At 41.5% G+C, this 16,605-nt stretch overlaps 1 protein-coding gene across 2 annotated transcripts in view; it reads right to left on the bottom strand.

The window, feature by feature from the left end:
• Positions 1–12,900: 12,900 nt before the first annotated feature.
• Positions 12,901–16,605, bottom strand: part of ANO7 (anoctamin 7) — a 1,967,083-nt gene continuing 1,963,378 nt past the window's right edge. For both annotated transcript variants that reach the window (XM_069618104.1, XM_069618105.1), the window contains one exon: positions 12,901–15,246. In XM_069618104.1, the coding sequence (XP_069474205.1) occupies positions 15,154–15,246 (93 nt within the window). In that variant the 3' untranslated portion in view covers positions 12,901–15,153. The remainder of the gene's footprint in view (positions 15,247–16,605) is intronic.

Genomic DNA, 16,605 nt, shown 5'->3' with positions numbered 1-16,605 from the left:
AGGTGAAATCGAAGCTGGTGGACTGCGCCCCCTGGAGATAACCTGGTTGGGTAGAATCAACACCTTAAAGATGTCAATTCTTCCACTGCTCCTGTATCATTTTGTGGCCCTACCGGTCCGTGTCCCTACTTCTTTCTTCAGAGCCCTGCAAAAAATAACTAGTAGGTGCGTATGGAACCGAAAGCGCCCAAGGGTGGCAGCATCCACTATGAAAGCCTTGCCGGACAGAGGTGGAGTAGGGGAACCAGACTTCTGAGTGTACTTTTTAGCAGCACAGTTGAGGGTCATTAGGGACTGGCAAAGGGATGACAGGAGCAAGGTGTGGAGGTCGATGGACAGAGCAGGGGTGGGGAAAGACTTGGAGGGGGTCCTGTGGGTGCCGAAGCAAGATAGGCCGACCGGAATGTATTGTAGTGCAATAACTTCCACGACAGACGATGCCTGGGATCAAGCCAACGTGAGAGCCCGAATCACCTCCTTCCCCTCCCCGTACTCACCCCTGCATGGTAACCCACAATTCTCTCTAGCGGCCTCGTATGAGCCGAGCTTCGATCCATGGTTTTCTGGAGGTTGCAGGATGCTGCGAGATATGCTAGTGGTGGGGAGGTGAAGCAGTTCAGAGCAGTGTAAGAATGACTTTGGAGTGGGGGAGAAGCAGAGGTTTTTGTACCTCCAGATCAGGCATTGGATTTCTCATCCGTCAGTAAAGCAGGCGGGTTCTCGCTCCCTTACTCATTTTGAAAAATATCTAGACACTGAGTCAGGTGACAGAGGGGTGATCTCATCCATTTACAAACTCATAAAACGGGAAGAAACTATACACTTACATGAGCAAATGGGCGCAAGATCTTGGGTCGGACATAGAGGAACAGGAATGGCTCAGGCTGTGGTCCCAAATCCCGAAACTATTCAAATCCGTGAGATTTGGTTGAAGCTCCTACTGAGATAGCACCGCACCCCGCTCAGGTTAAATAAAATGTACCCCACGATTTCAGTGAAATGTTGGAGGGAATGCGGTGCTGTGCGCTCCTGGGCTCACATTTGGTGGGAGTGTCTGAAACTTTATCTATTTTGGTCTCTAGTTCAGCGGGCGATTGCCCAGGTGTTGGGGCTCCAGCAGACTGGCGGTAGGGGTCGGGACTTGCTGGGCCTTAATGCGATCTTCACAACCCTGCCCACCAAAGCTGACCGCAAACTGTATGTTATAATGACCATGTCAGCTGCATTGGTCCTAGCTAGAAAGTGGAATTCAAAGGACCCTCCACAGGAGCACGAGTGGGTCGCGAAACTTTGGACACTGGTCGCAATGGAATGGCTCACCTACTCGATTCAGGGGTCTCACATGTGGTTTTATTCAGACTAGGCCAGTCTTTTGTCATTTCTAAGGGAGGGTGCCCGCAGTGCCTGGTGCCCCAAGGCGATGGAACTAGTGGGCATAATCCGCCCTCAGGACGAATCAGACCTGTGTATTCACCTCTGCCGTTGATAATGTCTTTATTTCATTTGTTGAACTTGAGTTGTCTCTGAACCCATTGGATCTGCGGGGGGACAGGGTGGTGGAGAGGGAAGGGAGGGGGGATGGGGGTTTAAGGGAAGGTTTGTTGGTTTCTAATTCATACTGGTTTCTATGAAAATCTGCCAATAAAAAATGTATTGGAAAAAAAAGTGTCAAGTATAATTGGAATAGATATCTTGAGCTATGTAGTACATTAGGCAATGCATTGATATAAATAGCATTCTATTATGAAGTTCTTTACACTATACTAAACTACTCATGTATAAATATAAGCATTGTGTGCAGCATGCATGATGGACGTCAATATTCATAATCTTATCATGTTGAATAGTGAATCAATAAATGCTTTCTTATTAGAGTTTTGTGTACTGTGCAACATGTAATAAGTAGTTAATAAAACCACTTACTACATAATTTCATTATTACATACAAAACACAAAGATACAACACATACAAATATGAGTATATATAGAGAATATAAAAGTATGCAAAAAAGCAGTAGTAGAAGCAGAAAGTGTTCACAACCTAACTGATTATCTTTATGCACAGAAAGGCTTGCTCTGCATCAAATTACTGCTTCCCTATGTACAAATATCACATGATGCGACTGCACCCTAAAGAAAGTAATGCAAATAGAAATATGAGCACATCTAGAGAAAGTACAGTAACAAAAAAACAGCAGAACAATAAGAAAGTGTTGATAACCTTACTGTTTGTCTTCATACACAGAAAGCATTGCTATCTTTTAAGTGTGTATTTTTCCTATGAATATGTTTCATATGCTGTGAGTGGACCCTAAGTGAATTATTGTAAGAACATATTTGAAGTATAAGTCTACAGATATAGTACTTTTTGATTTCTTTATTCCTAACTATTACTGTCTAAGATATATCACTAAAGGAAAATACAGCGAGTCAGACATGTGATGTCATCAATTACATTTGTGATGTCATCTTTGATGTCCTGGGTGTTAGTCTTAGCAATGCACGGTGGTGCCGCGAGTTATGGGTGCTTAGTTTACCATAACTGGCGAATTTCAGGGGGTTTTCGGTTTTACTTGGAACCATAACGTCCCTTTAACAAAGTTTTTTAACTGAATTTCATAGGTTTTTAGTAGCGCAACTTAACCATAATGTCCCTTTAACAAAGTTTTTTAACTGAATTTCATAGGTTTTTAGTAGCGCAACTTAACCATAATGTCCCTTTAACAAAGTTTTTTTACTGAATATATATATATTACATGGCCTGCGGTAGCAGCCATGTAGTTATGGTTAAGTTGCTAAACCCATAGGAAGAGCACTTTTTGGCCATCTTATAACCTCGCTCCCACGGGACGAATCCTCACCAATCTTTGCAAAAAAAGTATATGACCCACTCTGGATTTCTTTGCAAAGTTTGGTGAGGTTTGGTCAAGGGTGGGCAAAGTTATAGGGGCCGGGGTCCCAAAATGTCATTTTTTTCCCATAGACATATTGGGGAAAAAATTGCTCATGCCTTCAGCCCAAACCGCTGGATGGATTTTCACCAAATTTGCGGCAGAAGCAGCAGCTTGGTCCCGAAAGCGTGCTTTTGTTAATTTGGTGTAAATCCGAACAGTAGTTTTTTTTTTAAATGACAAAAATGTAATTCAAAAAAATTAGTGACATCTATGTCCGCTCCGCGGACTCACTTCCCTGTTCGGTCCGCGGCCTGGCCTCTGATTGGCTGTTCTGTCCGCGGACTGGTCTCTGATTGGCCAAAAAATGTGCAGTCTTTTGCGTGGTCCGCGGACATCTGGACCCACTCCCTGATTGGCTGGTGGGGAAACGTAAAATGCGTTGGTTTTCCTGAAACGCCCGCCATCTTCGATTTGCAGACTTTTTTGGGGTCCGCGGACAGCGCAGTGAAAACATTTTTTTAGAAAGCAGCATTTCACTTGTCAAACTCAACAAACAATTTCTGGGGATGTGGGGGGGATGAGGATTGGATTGGATTGGATATGGCCATAAGAAGCCAAAAAATGGAATATTTCACCCCCCCCCCCGAAAGTCCGCACACATTCCAGATGTCCTGGGGCAGTCTGTGGTGTTCATGGACACTTCAGATGTCCTAGGACATCTGTACCTATTTCTGCATTACAGGGTTGGGGAAAAGGATTTTTTGGATGGCTTAAAACTTTTGCGCCACTCAGTGAAACTGCATGTAATTTTGCAATTTTATTCTAGGACTAATCCTGAATGGTTTTGCAAAGTTTTGTGGGATTCTGTCAAGAGGGGGCAAAATTAGAGGGTGGGTCCCAAAATATTGTAAAGGCATATAAATGTTGTGTCATTTGATGAATCTGCACAACATTTGCAAAACGATTTTGGATCTAGATATAAATGGTTTTCTAAAGTTTGGTGGAATTTTCTCAAGAGGGGGCAAAATTAGAGAGGGGTCTCAACATTTTTTGATGGCTTATAACTTTGTTGCTATTTGATGAATGTGGACAAATGTTTTGAGAAATATTACAGACCCAACCTTCAATGTTTGTGTAAAGACTGAATGGATTTTGTCAAGTGGGGGCTAAGTTATATGACTATTGTATGTACATATATTTTGACACCTTTTTAAAAATAAAACATTGGCGGGTTTCGAGCAAACACATGAGGAGCATTGGCAAGGACATTAAAGCATGATTTTGCAAATATGCACGTGTTTTATTTTTTTGACAAGTGTAATAATGTAGGTACAAAAAATAGTCATATACCTTTGGTGACTGAGGTATAGCTTGTGGCCGTGGGCAGTTGCCAGATTGTCTGGGTCATGGCATAAGGTCATGACGCGGACAATCTGGCTACTGGCCATGACCGCTAGGGACGAAAAATGGTATTAAAGTGGCTATGTCTACCTGGGACCTATGTGGTAAAGTTATTTGAAGGTAGGATAGGTTTGAAAGGGAAAAAAAGTGCTTGTGGTAATAGGTTCATAGGGTTTTGCAGGCTGCCATGGCAAGGGAAGAGGGGCTGTGTACGGAGCCCCGCCTTCTCTTTCCATGTTGGCTGTCTTGGAAAAGTATTTTCCTTCCTACAGCGGGACGCCTGAGGAGTCCCGCTGTAGGAAAAATAATCCTTCCGCGTCCCGCTATATGAAGAAAAATCTATGTTTTACCACCCTGGGTTCCCGCTTTGGGAACCCAGGGTGCTAATGGCCTTTATTCCCCATTTCAGGGGCTGCAATGGACGATAATGGTCTAAAACCCTCCTTATTTATTTATTTATAACGCACCAATGCCCACAGACATCAGGCTGTGTGGTTACAGTATTTGTTAAAGAAAATGAGGTGGAGGAAGACAGCTTACTACTTGCTGAGAAAGGAATAACCTTTCTGAGAGCATTGCAGTCATTGGATTTGGTATGGTGGCGCATGGAGGTGGTCCCGTAGGAGTACTGTCCAGGTAATCTGCAACTGAGTAAGTGCATTTCACTTTGGTAGCTTTAGCCTTTGGTACACTCACTCACACAGTAGCAAAGAACTGGCCCACCCATGATTCGATCTTGGTGCTAGAAGTAGGCACTGCCTCTACCTCATCTTCTTTGTCCTCTTCATTGTCTTTGCAAGTACTGTGCTTTTTTCGTTCTGAAGGTCCTCCAGCTGGTGGTGGCTCTTGGGGAGGAGGGATGGCAATAACTGATGCCATTTTTAAGATTAATAGTTGTTTTGATCAAATTCTTCCATGTATGTACTGTGTACTAGATTGTTAATGGATAATGAGTAGGAAAAGGTGTAGGAGGTGCGCAAGGGAAATTTTGAAGTTGAAAGCTCCTAGATCAGTTGAAAATGTAGTTCCGAACTTTCCGCGAAGGACGGATCTTATTGTGAAGTGCGGACAGGTTCTCGGACACGTCATCATGCCGCGTGCTAGCGTATGGTCATCTGGCACTGTCCAGAAGGTCCGCAATAAAGTCAGATGTTCGTAGACATCTACGGATGCAAAAATAGTTGAAATAGTTGCAAAAAGTGTATAGAAGTATTAAAAATGATTCTAGAAGGTGGGAAATGGCAGAGTTTTAAGGTGACACTTTGAAAATTGGACACACATATTGTTATATTTGGTAAGTATGATATTAGTAAGTTGTAGGAAAATAGCATGCAATGGTAAAAACCCATGAAATTCTATGAAAAAACGTTGTTAAATGGACGTTATGGTTAAGTTGCACTAATAAAAACCTATGAAATTCAATGACAAAAACTTTGTTAAAGGGACGTTATGGTTAAGTTACACTAATAAAAACCTATGAAATTCAATGAAAAAACTTTCTTAAGGGGACGTTATGGTTAAGTTGCACTAATAAAAACCAATGAAATTCTGTAAAAAATTTTTGTTAAAAGGATGTTATGGTTACAAGTAAAATCGAAAAACCCCTGAAATTCGCCAGTTATGGTAAGCTAAGCAACCATAACTCGCGCCACCACCGTGCACTGCTAAGACTAAAACCCAGGACATCAAAGATGACATCACAAATATCATTGATGACAAACTGATACAGTACACGGGTGCCTGATGGATAGGCGATAAGATGGAACTTACTACAATGCTTATTATTGTTAGGGTGCACTCCAAATTCCAGCTTCCCTAGCTTTCCTAGTTTTCCAGTATGAGTGTAATGATAGGTTCTTATTACTACACGTAGCTTGGAAGTGTGCGTAATTCAAAACTTTAAAACAATATCTGCAGTTTGAAAAACGTTATGCCATGTTGATATTCCTCTATTTGCCATTTCTCTTTATTCCAAGTAGATCTTACTGGAGCATATTCCTGCCATGTATTCTCAACCATATTTACAAACACCCTCTATCATGTAAGGCTGAATGGGAGGAAAAGAAGAATTGTTAACTCTTTGACTGTGAGGTAACTATTTACTGATCCTCATACTTGTAGTCTTCCTCCCTGTAGGGGCGTGCTTAAATATAGGGAAACTGGGCTGGAAATTCAGGGGAGTATTTAACAAAAGTCACTTCATAATGAGTAGGTTTCAGCAAATCAGGGGGTCCATGTTTAAAAACTAGGAATTCATTAAAGTATCTGACAGAGCAAACGTGCCCTTTAATTGAGGAATTCTTCAAAAGTGTGCATTTTTAGGAAATGTAAGGAGTTTTGCTGTTAACAGTTCTCTTTATGTTCTGGGTATTGGAACACTAGTTGTTCATAGTCTGTATTAATCTACCACTGAAAGTGTATGCTCCTGATGTTATGCATCTGGCCTTGAATGTCGTTGTTGTATCCGATGTCTGAGTGTGATTTCAACAGTGGAGAGGAAGAGAATGTGCAGTGTGAATGTGGCATTAAGCACCCATTCCAAGGGCTGGAACGGGTGGCAACGGGCCGGTAGCCCGAGCTCGAGAACTATGGGATGATACCAACCGGGTGCTAAACGCCATTAGCAACTGTCCCAAGAGCTGGGACGGGGCTAATTAAAATACTTTTCGCCCAGTTTGCGGAAGGAAAATACTATTCAAGGAAGGTGACCATGGAAAGGGAAGGTAGGGCTCTGTACGGAGCTCCTCTTCCCTTTCCATGGCAGCCTTTGGGAGCCAAGAGGAAGGAGCGCGGCCGCTGCCAAAATGAGGTAAGTGGGGTGATTAAAAACCAAAAACATAAAAGGGACGGAGAGTGGTGGGAAGATGGTGGCGAGGTGAACCAGCCGTCAGGCAGCTTGGAACACGGGCTGGGATCGCTGGTTTCAACCCGCGTTCCTAGCCACCTGATTGGCTGGTTCCCACCATGAGTGTACTGATGTGGAATATGCTGACCTTGGTGTTCCACCTTATTCAGTTGAAAAGATGTAACCTGGGTGATGGGCAATGGTGAGTCCTGCTCTTTGTGCTGACTGATGTAACAGAAAATACTGAAATGAATAAAGCAGCTTCCCGTATTAGTGTCTGGAGAACCATCTTTACAACTGTCTTGTACTGTGGTACTCATACACAGGACAGGGGGAGAGAATACATGTATATATATATATATACTGGAACACCTGCATCTGTATAATTCCCTTTTATTTAAAGTGGGTGACCAGCTATGTTGCTTCCATTCAACTTTGGATCTTGCCAAATGTTTTGGAACTGGAGCTAAAAAATGTTCAGACATCTGTGAAGCATATCAAATTAGATTGACGTTATAAAAAATAGACTCCTGTCACTACAGTGTTATTTTCCATATTTGGTCTGAAATAAACTTGTTATGGTAATGAAAACTGTTATACACCTTTGCTTCCAAGTAGTCGGAGTCTCTATATTTTTTCTTTTACTTAAATAATTTCAATTGAATCATTCCCAACATGCAGCGCTAGTTGGCAACACTTTACTGATTATGACGTCCTGCTCGTTAGGCTCGGGCATTGGGTGCTCGCTCTGATACACTGCAATGACCATCAGGAACGGGTTTGAGATGTTCCACTTATACCTGTCTCGTTCCTTTCTTTAGTGGTAATACAGGCAGGATTTATTTTCCAGAACCCACTAGGTGAAACACTTTAACTGCTAGCTTGTGGGAAGGCCCAGAAGTCACCTAGTAGATCTTCTCCAACTCCCAATCACCTGCCTTCATGGTTGGCTCAGCATTCAGGTCTGCAGTCCCCACCTCGAGCGAACCTCCTAACATTGCTAGCAGCAGCTGATCTGGCCTGGAGAGGAAACTAGAGGGATTACGCTGATCAGGCAGGTAAACAGGAATACAAAAGGGCAATTCATTTGGAGTATTTCCATCACATAGTGTCTTCTGGCAAAGCCAATTATTCATGCCTCTCATTACCAAGAGTACATATTCAACCCAGTTTCCCCCCAATAAAAAGATGCATTTCGTCAAGCTCTGTTTAATGGTCCAATTTGCCCTGAAAAAGGTTTGATACTTGCAAAGGGCACCCCCAGCTTCCCTTTGCCTCTTTCATGGCTGCGCCTGAAAATGCTAGCCCATTGTCAGCCTGGAAAGTATTTTTTGCAGTCATGGCTACCAGAGACTGCAGAGCATTATGACAGATCTGCAATCAGCTTTGCATTGAGGATTCAAAGAGGTGAATTGTGTACGTGTTTACTAGTACCAAAAGATAACTGTATTTATTGTTAGTAGGCAGCGGGGGTCTATGTTTTCTAAGAGCTAACATGAAAATGGTGTATTTGTACTTGGTAATAAACTTTAATTTTGCTTGTTTGATGTGATCTGTAGGGGAGGTATGATATCACAAGTATGACACTGACACAATGGGTACGATTTGTAAAACCTTTATTTAAATTGTCAGGGTTGGAGAAACTTCTAATTTGCCCTATAACTAAAATGGGAGTAGTCTCAACCATCAAAAAATAAATAACGCAGCAGTTGTAGTGGAGTCTGTCAATTCAAAATGGCATATGCTAACAAAAACCTAATGCCAGCCCTATCACTTGTACAAAAATGTGTATAAAGGAGAAATGTATGCAAAAGGAAAAACAAGTGTTCAAATTAATAAATGTAGTTGAATCAGCTCACCTCCCCACGTTAGACCTCACAGAGAAAGGTGTCCCTCTAGGTAGGATAAGACACTCTGACTCAGCTTCCAACACAATGAACAGTTGGGAACGTGGATTGAGGCCCACATAGCCTTCCACGTTTAAGTCTCTTCTCTTGACTTCCGAAATAATGTTTCAACCATAAAGTTCACAAAGGCCCCCCTCTGTTGGGGTCAGACCTTACCCTATAAAGTTAAACACAAATTTACAAGGGGGCTCCCTTCCCCAAGCTTACTTCCTCTGACCACTTTCGTATGTCGAAGACTTTCAAATGTGCATGGCTTTCTTCACAGAGCATGGCAGGACCACTTGGACTCAAAGTTTACAGTTCAACTTTCACTCTCATCTTCTCTAGGAGTTAAACTTCTTCATTTCCCTTTTCTGTTCATACTCTATCGATTCAAACAATTAACTTTTCACTGAAACCTTCGAGTGGGCTACTTACTTTCACCGGAGTACTCTGAAGTGAAAGACAGCTGCGAAAACAGTGATACTAAGTAACAAAGTTAATTTGCCGTTTTGCTTTTCCTCGCGTTTCATTCACATGCGCGCAGCCTCCACTTGTGATATAATGGTGCTACTTCAAACTTTAACACACATCGGTCTTTCAGGTTGCATGCCAACTCACTGGCTGTGTGCATCTCTTCTTAGTTTTGCGATTCACAATTTCAGGAGTCAAGGTTAGTACCACAGGCTTGGCCTCGCCTCCCCAACTCTGCTGTTCACCCAGGAGTGTCGCTGGCGTCCTTGAAACACAATGCAATCTTCACTTGTGGGATCTGGCCTTCTCTGTGTGTCTTTCACGGCCTGTCCGAGGAAGAGACCTCCAGTAAGGAACTCTTGGGGTTTCTGACCCGCTGCTCCCGTCCCTTGGTCCGTCATTCTGCTCCAGTAGGCTTGGCTTTGTCCCAGAAGCCTTGCTCGTACTCGTGTTTTGCCTTGCTCAGTGTGTCTTTGGGTTCTGCCTTTTATTCATGTGGGGAGAGCTAATTGGTATCAGGTGTATGCACTTAGTGTCAAGTGCCTAACTTTGCCTGAGCCGATTAGCAGGACATGTCCAGTACAGTGTGTGAAAGTTAATGTTCTTTCTTTCAGTCACCCTCTTCCGTGGCCCAGTGTATGTGTAAAAAGGGGATAGGGGAGTTGGGACCTTAGTGAATCCTAAATAGGTGGGTTTGGATAAACAAAAGAGGGGGGAATACCGTGTCACACCCACACTCCCTGAAGACCACTCCCCCAGGTGATCCTCCCGCACTGGTCCCCTCCAGGAACTGGATCCAAAAGTGATGGCTGTGTCCTGGCCACCTGGATGATAAGTCCCAGAGGACAAGCGGGTGAGACACCCTCTGGTGTCTCACAGATCCATCTGAAGGCATGTATCGCAGTTAGTAATATGGTGACTTGCATTCTTTATCTAGCCACCAGTATCTAGCGAAAAGTAGCTGAATTATAGCAGTCACTCCAAAGTGGGCTAATGTCAAACAATCATGTGCCATTGTTATTACATTTTCTCCTGCCTGATTTATGGGGTATTAACTGTTGGATTGTGTCCCAAGTATTTTAGGAATTTTAACTGGTGTTTTATGACTACAGTTGTAGAAATAAGCATTTGCGTAGTCCTTGGGAAAGTTGCTTAAATTACCTTATCAGTCTTATGTAAGTGAGTGAGTTACTTCACTGTATGCTCTTTGACATGTTTGCCAACACATTCCCTCCACGTGCACATGATCTAGAGTGTTTCTCCTTGATATACCATATCTGTTTCCAGGTTTGCTTAGAATTGTTCAAGTCATTCGGTGTCCACCAACACAGATCTTTATTAGAGGCTCTGATTATGCAGTCTGATTGTAAGCCCACTAAAGTGGACTTTATTTGGGTTAGCCTGTCGGATTGTCATCAGGAGAGTTCAACTGTCTATGCTGAAGTACCAACCAAATGTTTGGTCCATGTGAATTTTTGAACAAATACATTCTCAAGTGTAAAGTGTCCTTTAATTGAGGCACATGCAGCTGAGTGTTTTAAGAAAGTGCAAATTGCAGGTACAGCAGAACCATCTGTGTAAAAGACCTGAGAGAAAAGCCATAATTGAGTGTCACATAGTGCATTATTTATTTCAGCTTGCATTGACCACTGTAGATCACACACTTTCACTATGTCTGCACTAAGTGGTATTTCACAGCTGGATCGGATTATGTCTTAGCCCAATGTATCCAGCGAGTGTGTAGAGCTTTAGCACTTGTAACATTCAGACATGTGGTAGTTTCCAATTGTACCAGAGGTGTATTTCCAGGTATCATCTTATTGGCAGTTAATGTTCATTCCTTTTGTACTAGTAGCTTTACCACAGTTAGTATTTTCTCTTCTGGTGCACACCTCTGCTTAGATTAGATGTAATACCTGCATGCACTGGGATTGTTATCTCATAAATTGTACTCAGCATGAACATGTATGTTGCCCTAGAAGCAAAACCTTTGAGGAGTTCTTGGTTTCTCCATCCATCAGTTGGCCCGTTTGTTGTCATTTGGGCGTATACATGGTGTACAATATTCATATGTTCACTTTTCTAGTCCATTGGACAGAAATTTGGTTTTATTAGTGTATAAAATGGTTCAACTACAGCTGCAAATTTTGAACACATGTAAATGTTTAGCAGTCCTGACAGGGTCTACAACTGTCTAAGTGTGTGTGGGCTGTATGTCTCTAGGTTTTCCAAGGAATTAATAGGTTAGACATCTTATATATGCGAGTGTGAAATATAAAAAGGTCACTTCACAAGGTAATGTGTTAGACTTTTTGAAATTGGATAAGTATTCCTCTTGTGTGTCACGTAGGTGATGGGGCTGAGTGACCAGACAAACACAGAATACTTACGTTTTAGTTGGTTTGCTGCCAGACTGTCACATGCAGAAGCAAAATAACTAATAAGGATGGTTTAAAGTGTAACTAAAACATATATATGTATAGGCCAGGTAATTTCTAACTAAAATTACATTGCAAATAAAAGTTCCAAATGACTTTCCTGCAGCATAAGAATGTTTTGGGGTTTCCTTCCTTGGTCAACAGTTTATTAGAAACAAATGAGACTTCAAGCCAAGTCTCTGGTTTCCCAATATCTGGGACTTGCTTTCTCCGGGTGTTTGTGGCTAGTCCCCAGTAATACTGGTTTTCAGAAGGATGGCTTCCCTTTCTTCGTTGTCCTGTTCTTCTTGGTTGGTCTTGCATCCTGTGATCTCCAGCTTCTGTATCTCAAGAGACTTAGGGGCTGATTCATGGAATTATTTGCGCCGGAAAACGGGGATTTGTGCGCCATTCTGCCCGCACATCCCTGTTTAACAAATGGGGATTTGCAGGCAGAATGGCGCACAAATCCACGTTTTTCGGCGCATACAATTCCATGAATCAGCCCCTTAATTTTCCCATATTTCAAAAAGGAGCCTTTAAATTACGCACTGAATCTTGCCCACATCTGCAGCTAAGGTAATGTAGCCTTTTTCTGTACACAGGATTCAGGTGACAGGATTTTCTAATGAAGGTTATCCCAAAGCCCACTGAAATAGGTTTTAGTGGTGTCAGTTGGTTCAAGACTTAATTACTATGTTGCAGAACTTATGTTCTGAGGTACTTCCTGCAATGGATTGCTTCTTCAGGTTTGGCTGCATTATACCTTTTGAAAAGGTGTGTTGTCTTTCCCCACGTGAAATGTTTTTGAGTGCTTTTTCCCCCATGTTCTTGCATTCTTCATTTGTGATTATGCTTTGTTTCACTCACACCTCAGCACATCCAGCCATGTCATGGTTTCCCTTTCACAGTACTTGCAGCTAAGACATCTCACTTGTTTATTTAATTAATTCAAGTTTTTTTTTTCAAATCATTTTATTTTTAAATGGATTGAAGGGTACTTCATAGTTCATCTCGCTACACTTCCAAAATTAAGCCTTGTTCTCAGGCCATACCGATGATATAACTGGTGGATGGATCCTAGCAGAAGGGAACTTTACAGTATCTCCAAGGTCTCACCTAGTTCGACAGAGAGCGACAATTTCACACCTTTGAGTTAAATCCACCCACATCTCATGCAGTGCGTAATCATATAAAACAAATTAAATTAAATTTGAACAATTACACCAATTCCATTACCAATGGTTGGATGATTATTTAACTGGCTTCAGCATCCCTTCCAGAAAGGTCCTGCATCTGCTTTAGGACATGGTTTATACAGAAAATCGTTAAAGAAGCATGAATACAATAACTAAAGTGCAGCAGTGGGGTTTCAAATGATGAGAAGACATATACATTATGTTAAGCACAAACATTTAGGTTGCTTAGTGAGATGATAGTCATGGGATCCAAACTGATAACTGTTAGTGATTAAGAGAGCATCCCATTCAGTGGATGTTGCTTTTGAGGGCAGGTTTAAATATGTTGACGGAGAAGGTCACTTGGGACTCATTGTTCCAACAAAGTAGTGGTAATGATCAAAACCATATTAAGGCCAGTTGGGTGATTATGGTTAAAGACATAGTGGGGGTCTTGGAAGTCAAGATGATGGGCATAGGAGAAGGTGATTTGAGCAACATAGTTATGAGGGGTAGACAGCCTTTGGGGAGTGGTGGTAACAAAAGGCCAAACTAATGGCTTTGTCAAATTCCAGAAAGGAGCAGTGAGGAAGACCCAGAAGTAGACTGAAGCCAAGCTTACAGGGGAATAGTGAATTGGTCAGGGCTTTCAGTGAGTATAACATAATGTGGGGAGATAGGTTTTAAGAATGTTGTGTAGTGTTTATATAGACACAGTACATGACTACTACACAAGGAAAATGATTCAGCAAATGTTATAATGTAGATTTTCTACAAATGTGATTCTAAATTACTAGCTGAATCTCTAAAAAAAAGTGGCATTGCATGTAAGGTAACACTAGTTGGGGGTGTAAAATGTCTGCAAACATGTAGCAACTGGAACTGAATTGAAGTGAAAAAAGTATGCATGGTCCCATGAAACAACCTCTCTACAATGATTACATTACACAAAAAGGGACAGACTTATAAGGAGAATGGGCTATCTTCCACTGGAGCTACAAAGTTACAGGATTTTCTACTAAGAATCAGCCACATTATTTCTAAGGAGTATCTTAACACAGTAAGTATGATTGGTATTTTGTCTTCTTGTATCTGTTGGAGCCAAAATTAAAATATTCAAATAGAATAATTGCAAGTTTCTATTCAGGACCTTTGATACAATCTGCCTTTTAGTCCAGATACTTTGCGAGGGGGCTGACGGTGCTAGCATGGCATGAAAATGTGGGTTGGGATCTCATATGCTAACATTCTCTTGTGGGTTAGAATATTCTCTGGCTTTGCTCACTGTATTTGGAGAGGCAGGGAATGTTTCATTACAGTATGATTTTGTTGAAATCACAATATTTATTATTAGAACGCCAAGGATTATTTCAGCTGGGGAGGGAACCTATGGTCGCCACATCTTGTCCACTTCCCCCCACATTGATTCTTTGGAGAATGCCATCGACTATATGCCCCCAATCAAACAACAGCAGTGATATGCTTGAACCGAAGAGAAGGATACATGCACAGGAATTAAAAGTGAACTTTCTTGTTGACAAGTAAAGCAGTCTGCAATGTGAAAGACTGATTAAACGGGCATGTTGCGACTTAAAGAGTTTGCAACTGGCACAAGAGCCTTTGTTTCCTTGTATTCAATAAATGCTTCAGTGTACGGTTACTTATCTGAATGGAAGAACATGTCAATATCTTCATTTACTTACTAGGAATGGAGTGGCAAAGCTTATACCTGACAAAGGCATTCATTCCTATTTGAGAAATTATTTTCACCATAGTTTATTTTGAATTTTTCTTAGCGTCATACCATCCTCTTCCCTCAAAATCCAAACCAGTTTAGTCAGAAATAATGTAAACCAAGATTGTGGCTACTCTCTTTGAAGTAGGCATGGTGCTGCATGATCTTTGTGTCGAGTACCGTACGGTGAGGCCTTGACCTTTAGTTCATGACTCCAGATGGGAATTGCAGCCAGAAATAGTCTCCATACATCATTCTGTTCTATTTCCATGCCTCGCTTGTGGGGTGAGTGCTCAGGTGATTTGCTGATATGTCACAACACGCTACAGGTTTGCCATTGGACTGTTGCAATGCGTTACGGTTATCCCAGACTCTGCATTCTCTGGTTCATTATCATCTACAAGAGCCACTGACTGCTAAAAAGAAAAAGGAGTATTATCAAGTGGGGAACACAGAACAAACCATACACAAATTTACCTGCTTAGACATCTATAATATCATTACATTCTGCACCACTGGCGCACCTAGCCAGGCTGTTACACTTCTTCTGCTACCGAATAATTAGGGAGTTTAGTAGTAGTTTAGCTAAAAACCCTGTCTACTGCTTACAAGGTGAAACAAAACGTATGCTCAATCTTATAGTTTATCAAGATTTGTTGCTTGGGAACTCAAAGCAAGTTAACTGGTGGTATTCCGATATGTACTGAGCATAAGTAATACACCTTGGCCAAATAATCTCCAGGGCACCAGAAACGAAAAAAGAAAACCAGTGAAGGACCAAAAAAGTGCCTGAGTATCACTGATAAATCATAAGATTGAGTATGGTTTTTGTTTCGCATTCTAGGCAATAGATAGGCTCTTTCGCCAAACATGTTAGTGGGATTGATGGACTGATTTCTCACCCTACATCTTAAATATAACTAATAAGTATACGTTCATTTGTATTGGTTTGGGTCTCCCTTCAAAGTTCCTTTTTTAATTATCACACATTTGTGATTTACTATCAACAGTGGTGGTTGAAGAAGAAAAATATTACAATTAAATGAATAAGACATCACACAATATTGAAGAAAGGATTATGAATAAGCAGATCGACTACCCCTCTCTATAGTCCCTTCATGGGCATCTGGCAGGTAAATCGTACAGCTACTTTCTTATTTAGTAGACTATACCTCTCAACACATAAACCTTATTTTCAACACATATATTTTTGTTTATTTGCTTCCATATTAAAAAACATAGAAAAACTCTGAATCACATTATAACATGTACACAGATCATGCAGAAATAACTTCCCCCTATATACCATAACAATTCATCTGACTATGTTGCCAAAATACATCAATAATGATCTCTTGAAAACAAACAAATATTTTTAAGTGCTTTTTCCTTTTATATAAAATCTTTTAGGGGTATCTAAAATGGGGAATAACATGGTATCGGCACATGAAAAAGGTGGGCGAAAGAACCTCTAAGCAGAGTTGCTATGTTTGTGCTCTCATACCATATGCCATGGGGAATTTTAAGATATTCATAGCTATAGAAGTAGCAGTGCAGAAAGCTCATTGCCTGACGCACCCTGCACTCTGCCATACGAGAGGTCAGTTCCTGGGTTGAATGGCATCCTTGGTATGTGTGACTGAGAAGACAGCTCCAGAAGAAGATGATTATGTGCAAGATTTAGAGATAAGAGAAAGAGAGCACACACCAGAGATCGTGTGATAAGATATGAACAGCCTGGCATGAAGGCAGCAGGAATCAGATGGGAAGTAAAC

Source organism: Ambystoma mexicanum, chromosome 10, assembly GCF_040938575.1.
Source record: "Ambystoma mexicanum isolate Mex_15411 chromosome 10, UKY_AmexF1_1, whole genome shotgun sequence".
NCBI lineage: Eukaryota > Metazoa > Chordata > Amphibia > Caudata > Ambystomatidae > Ambystoma > Ambystoma mexicanum.
Note: the sequence above shows the minus strand (reverse complement) of the source record. Positions and strands in the feature narration are given on the sequence as shown.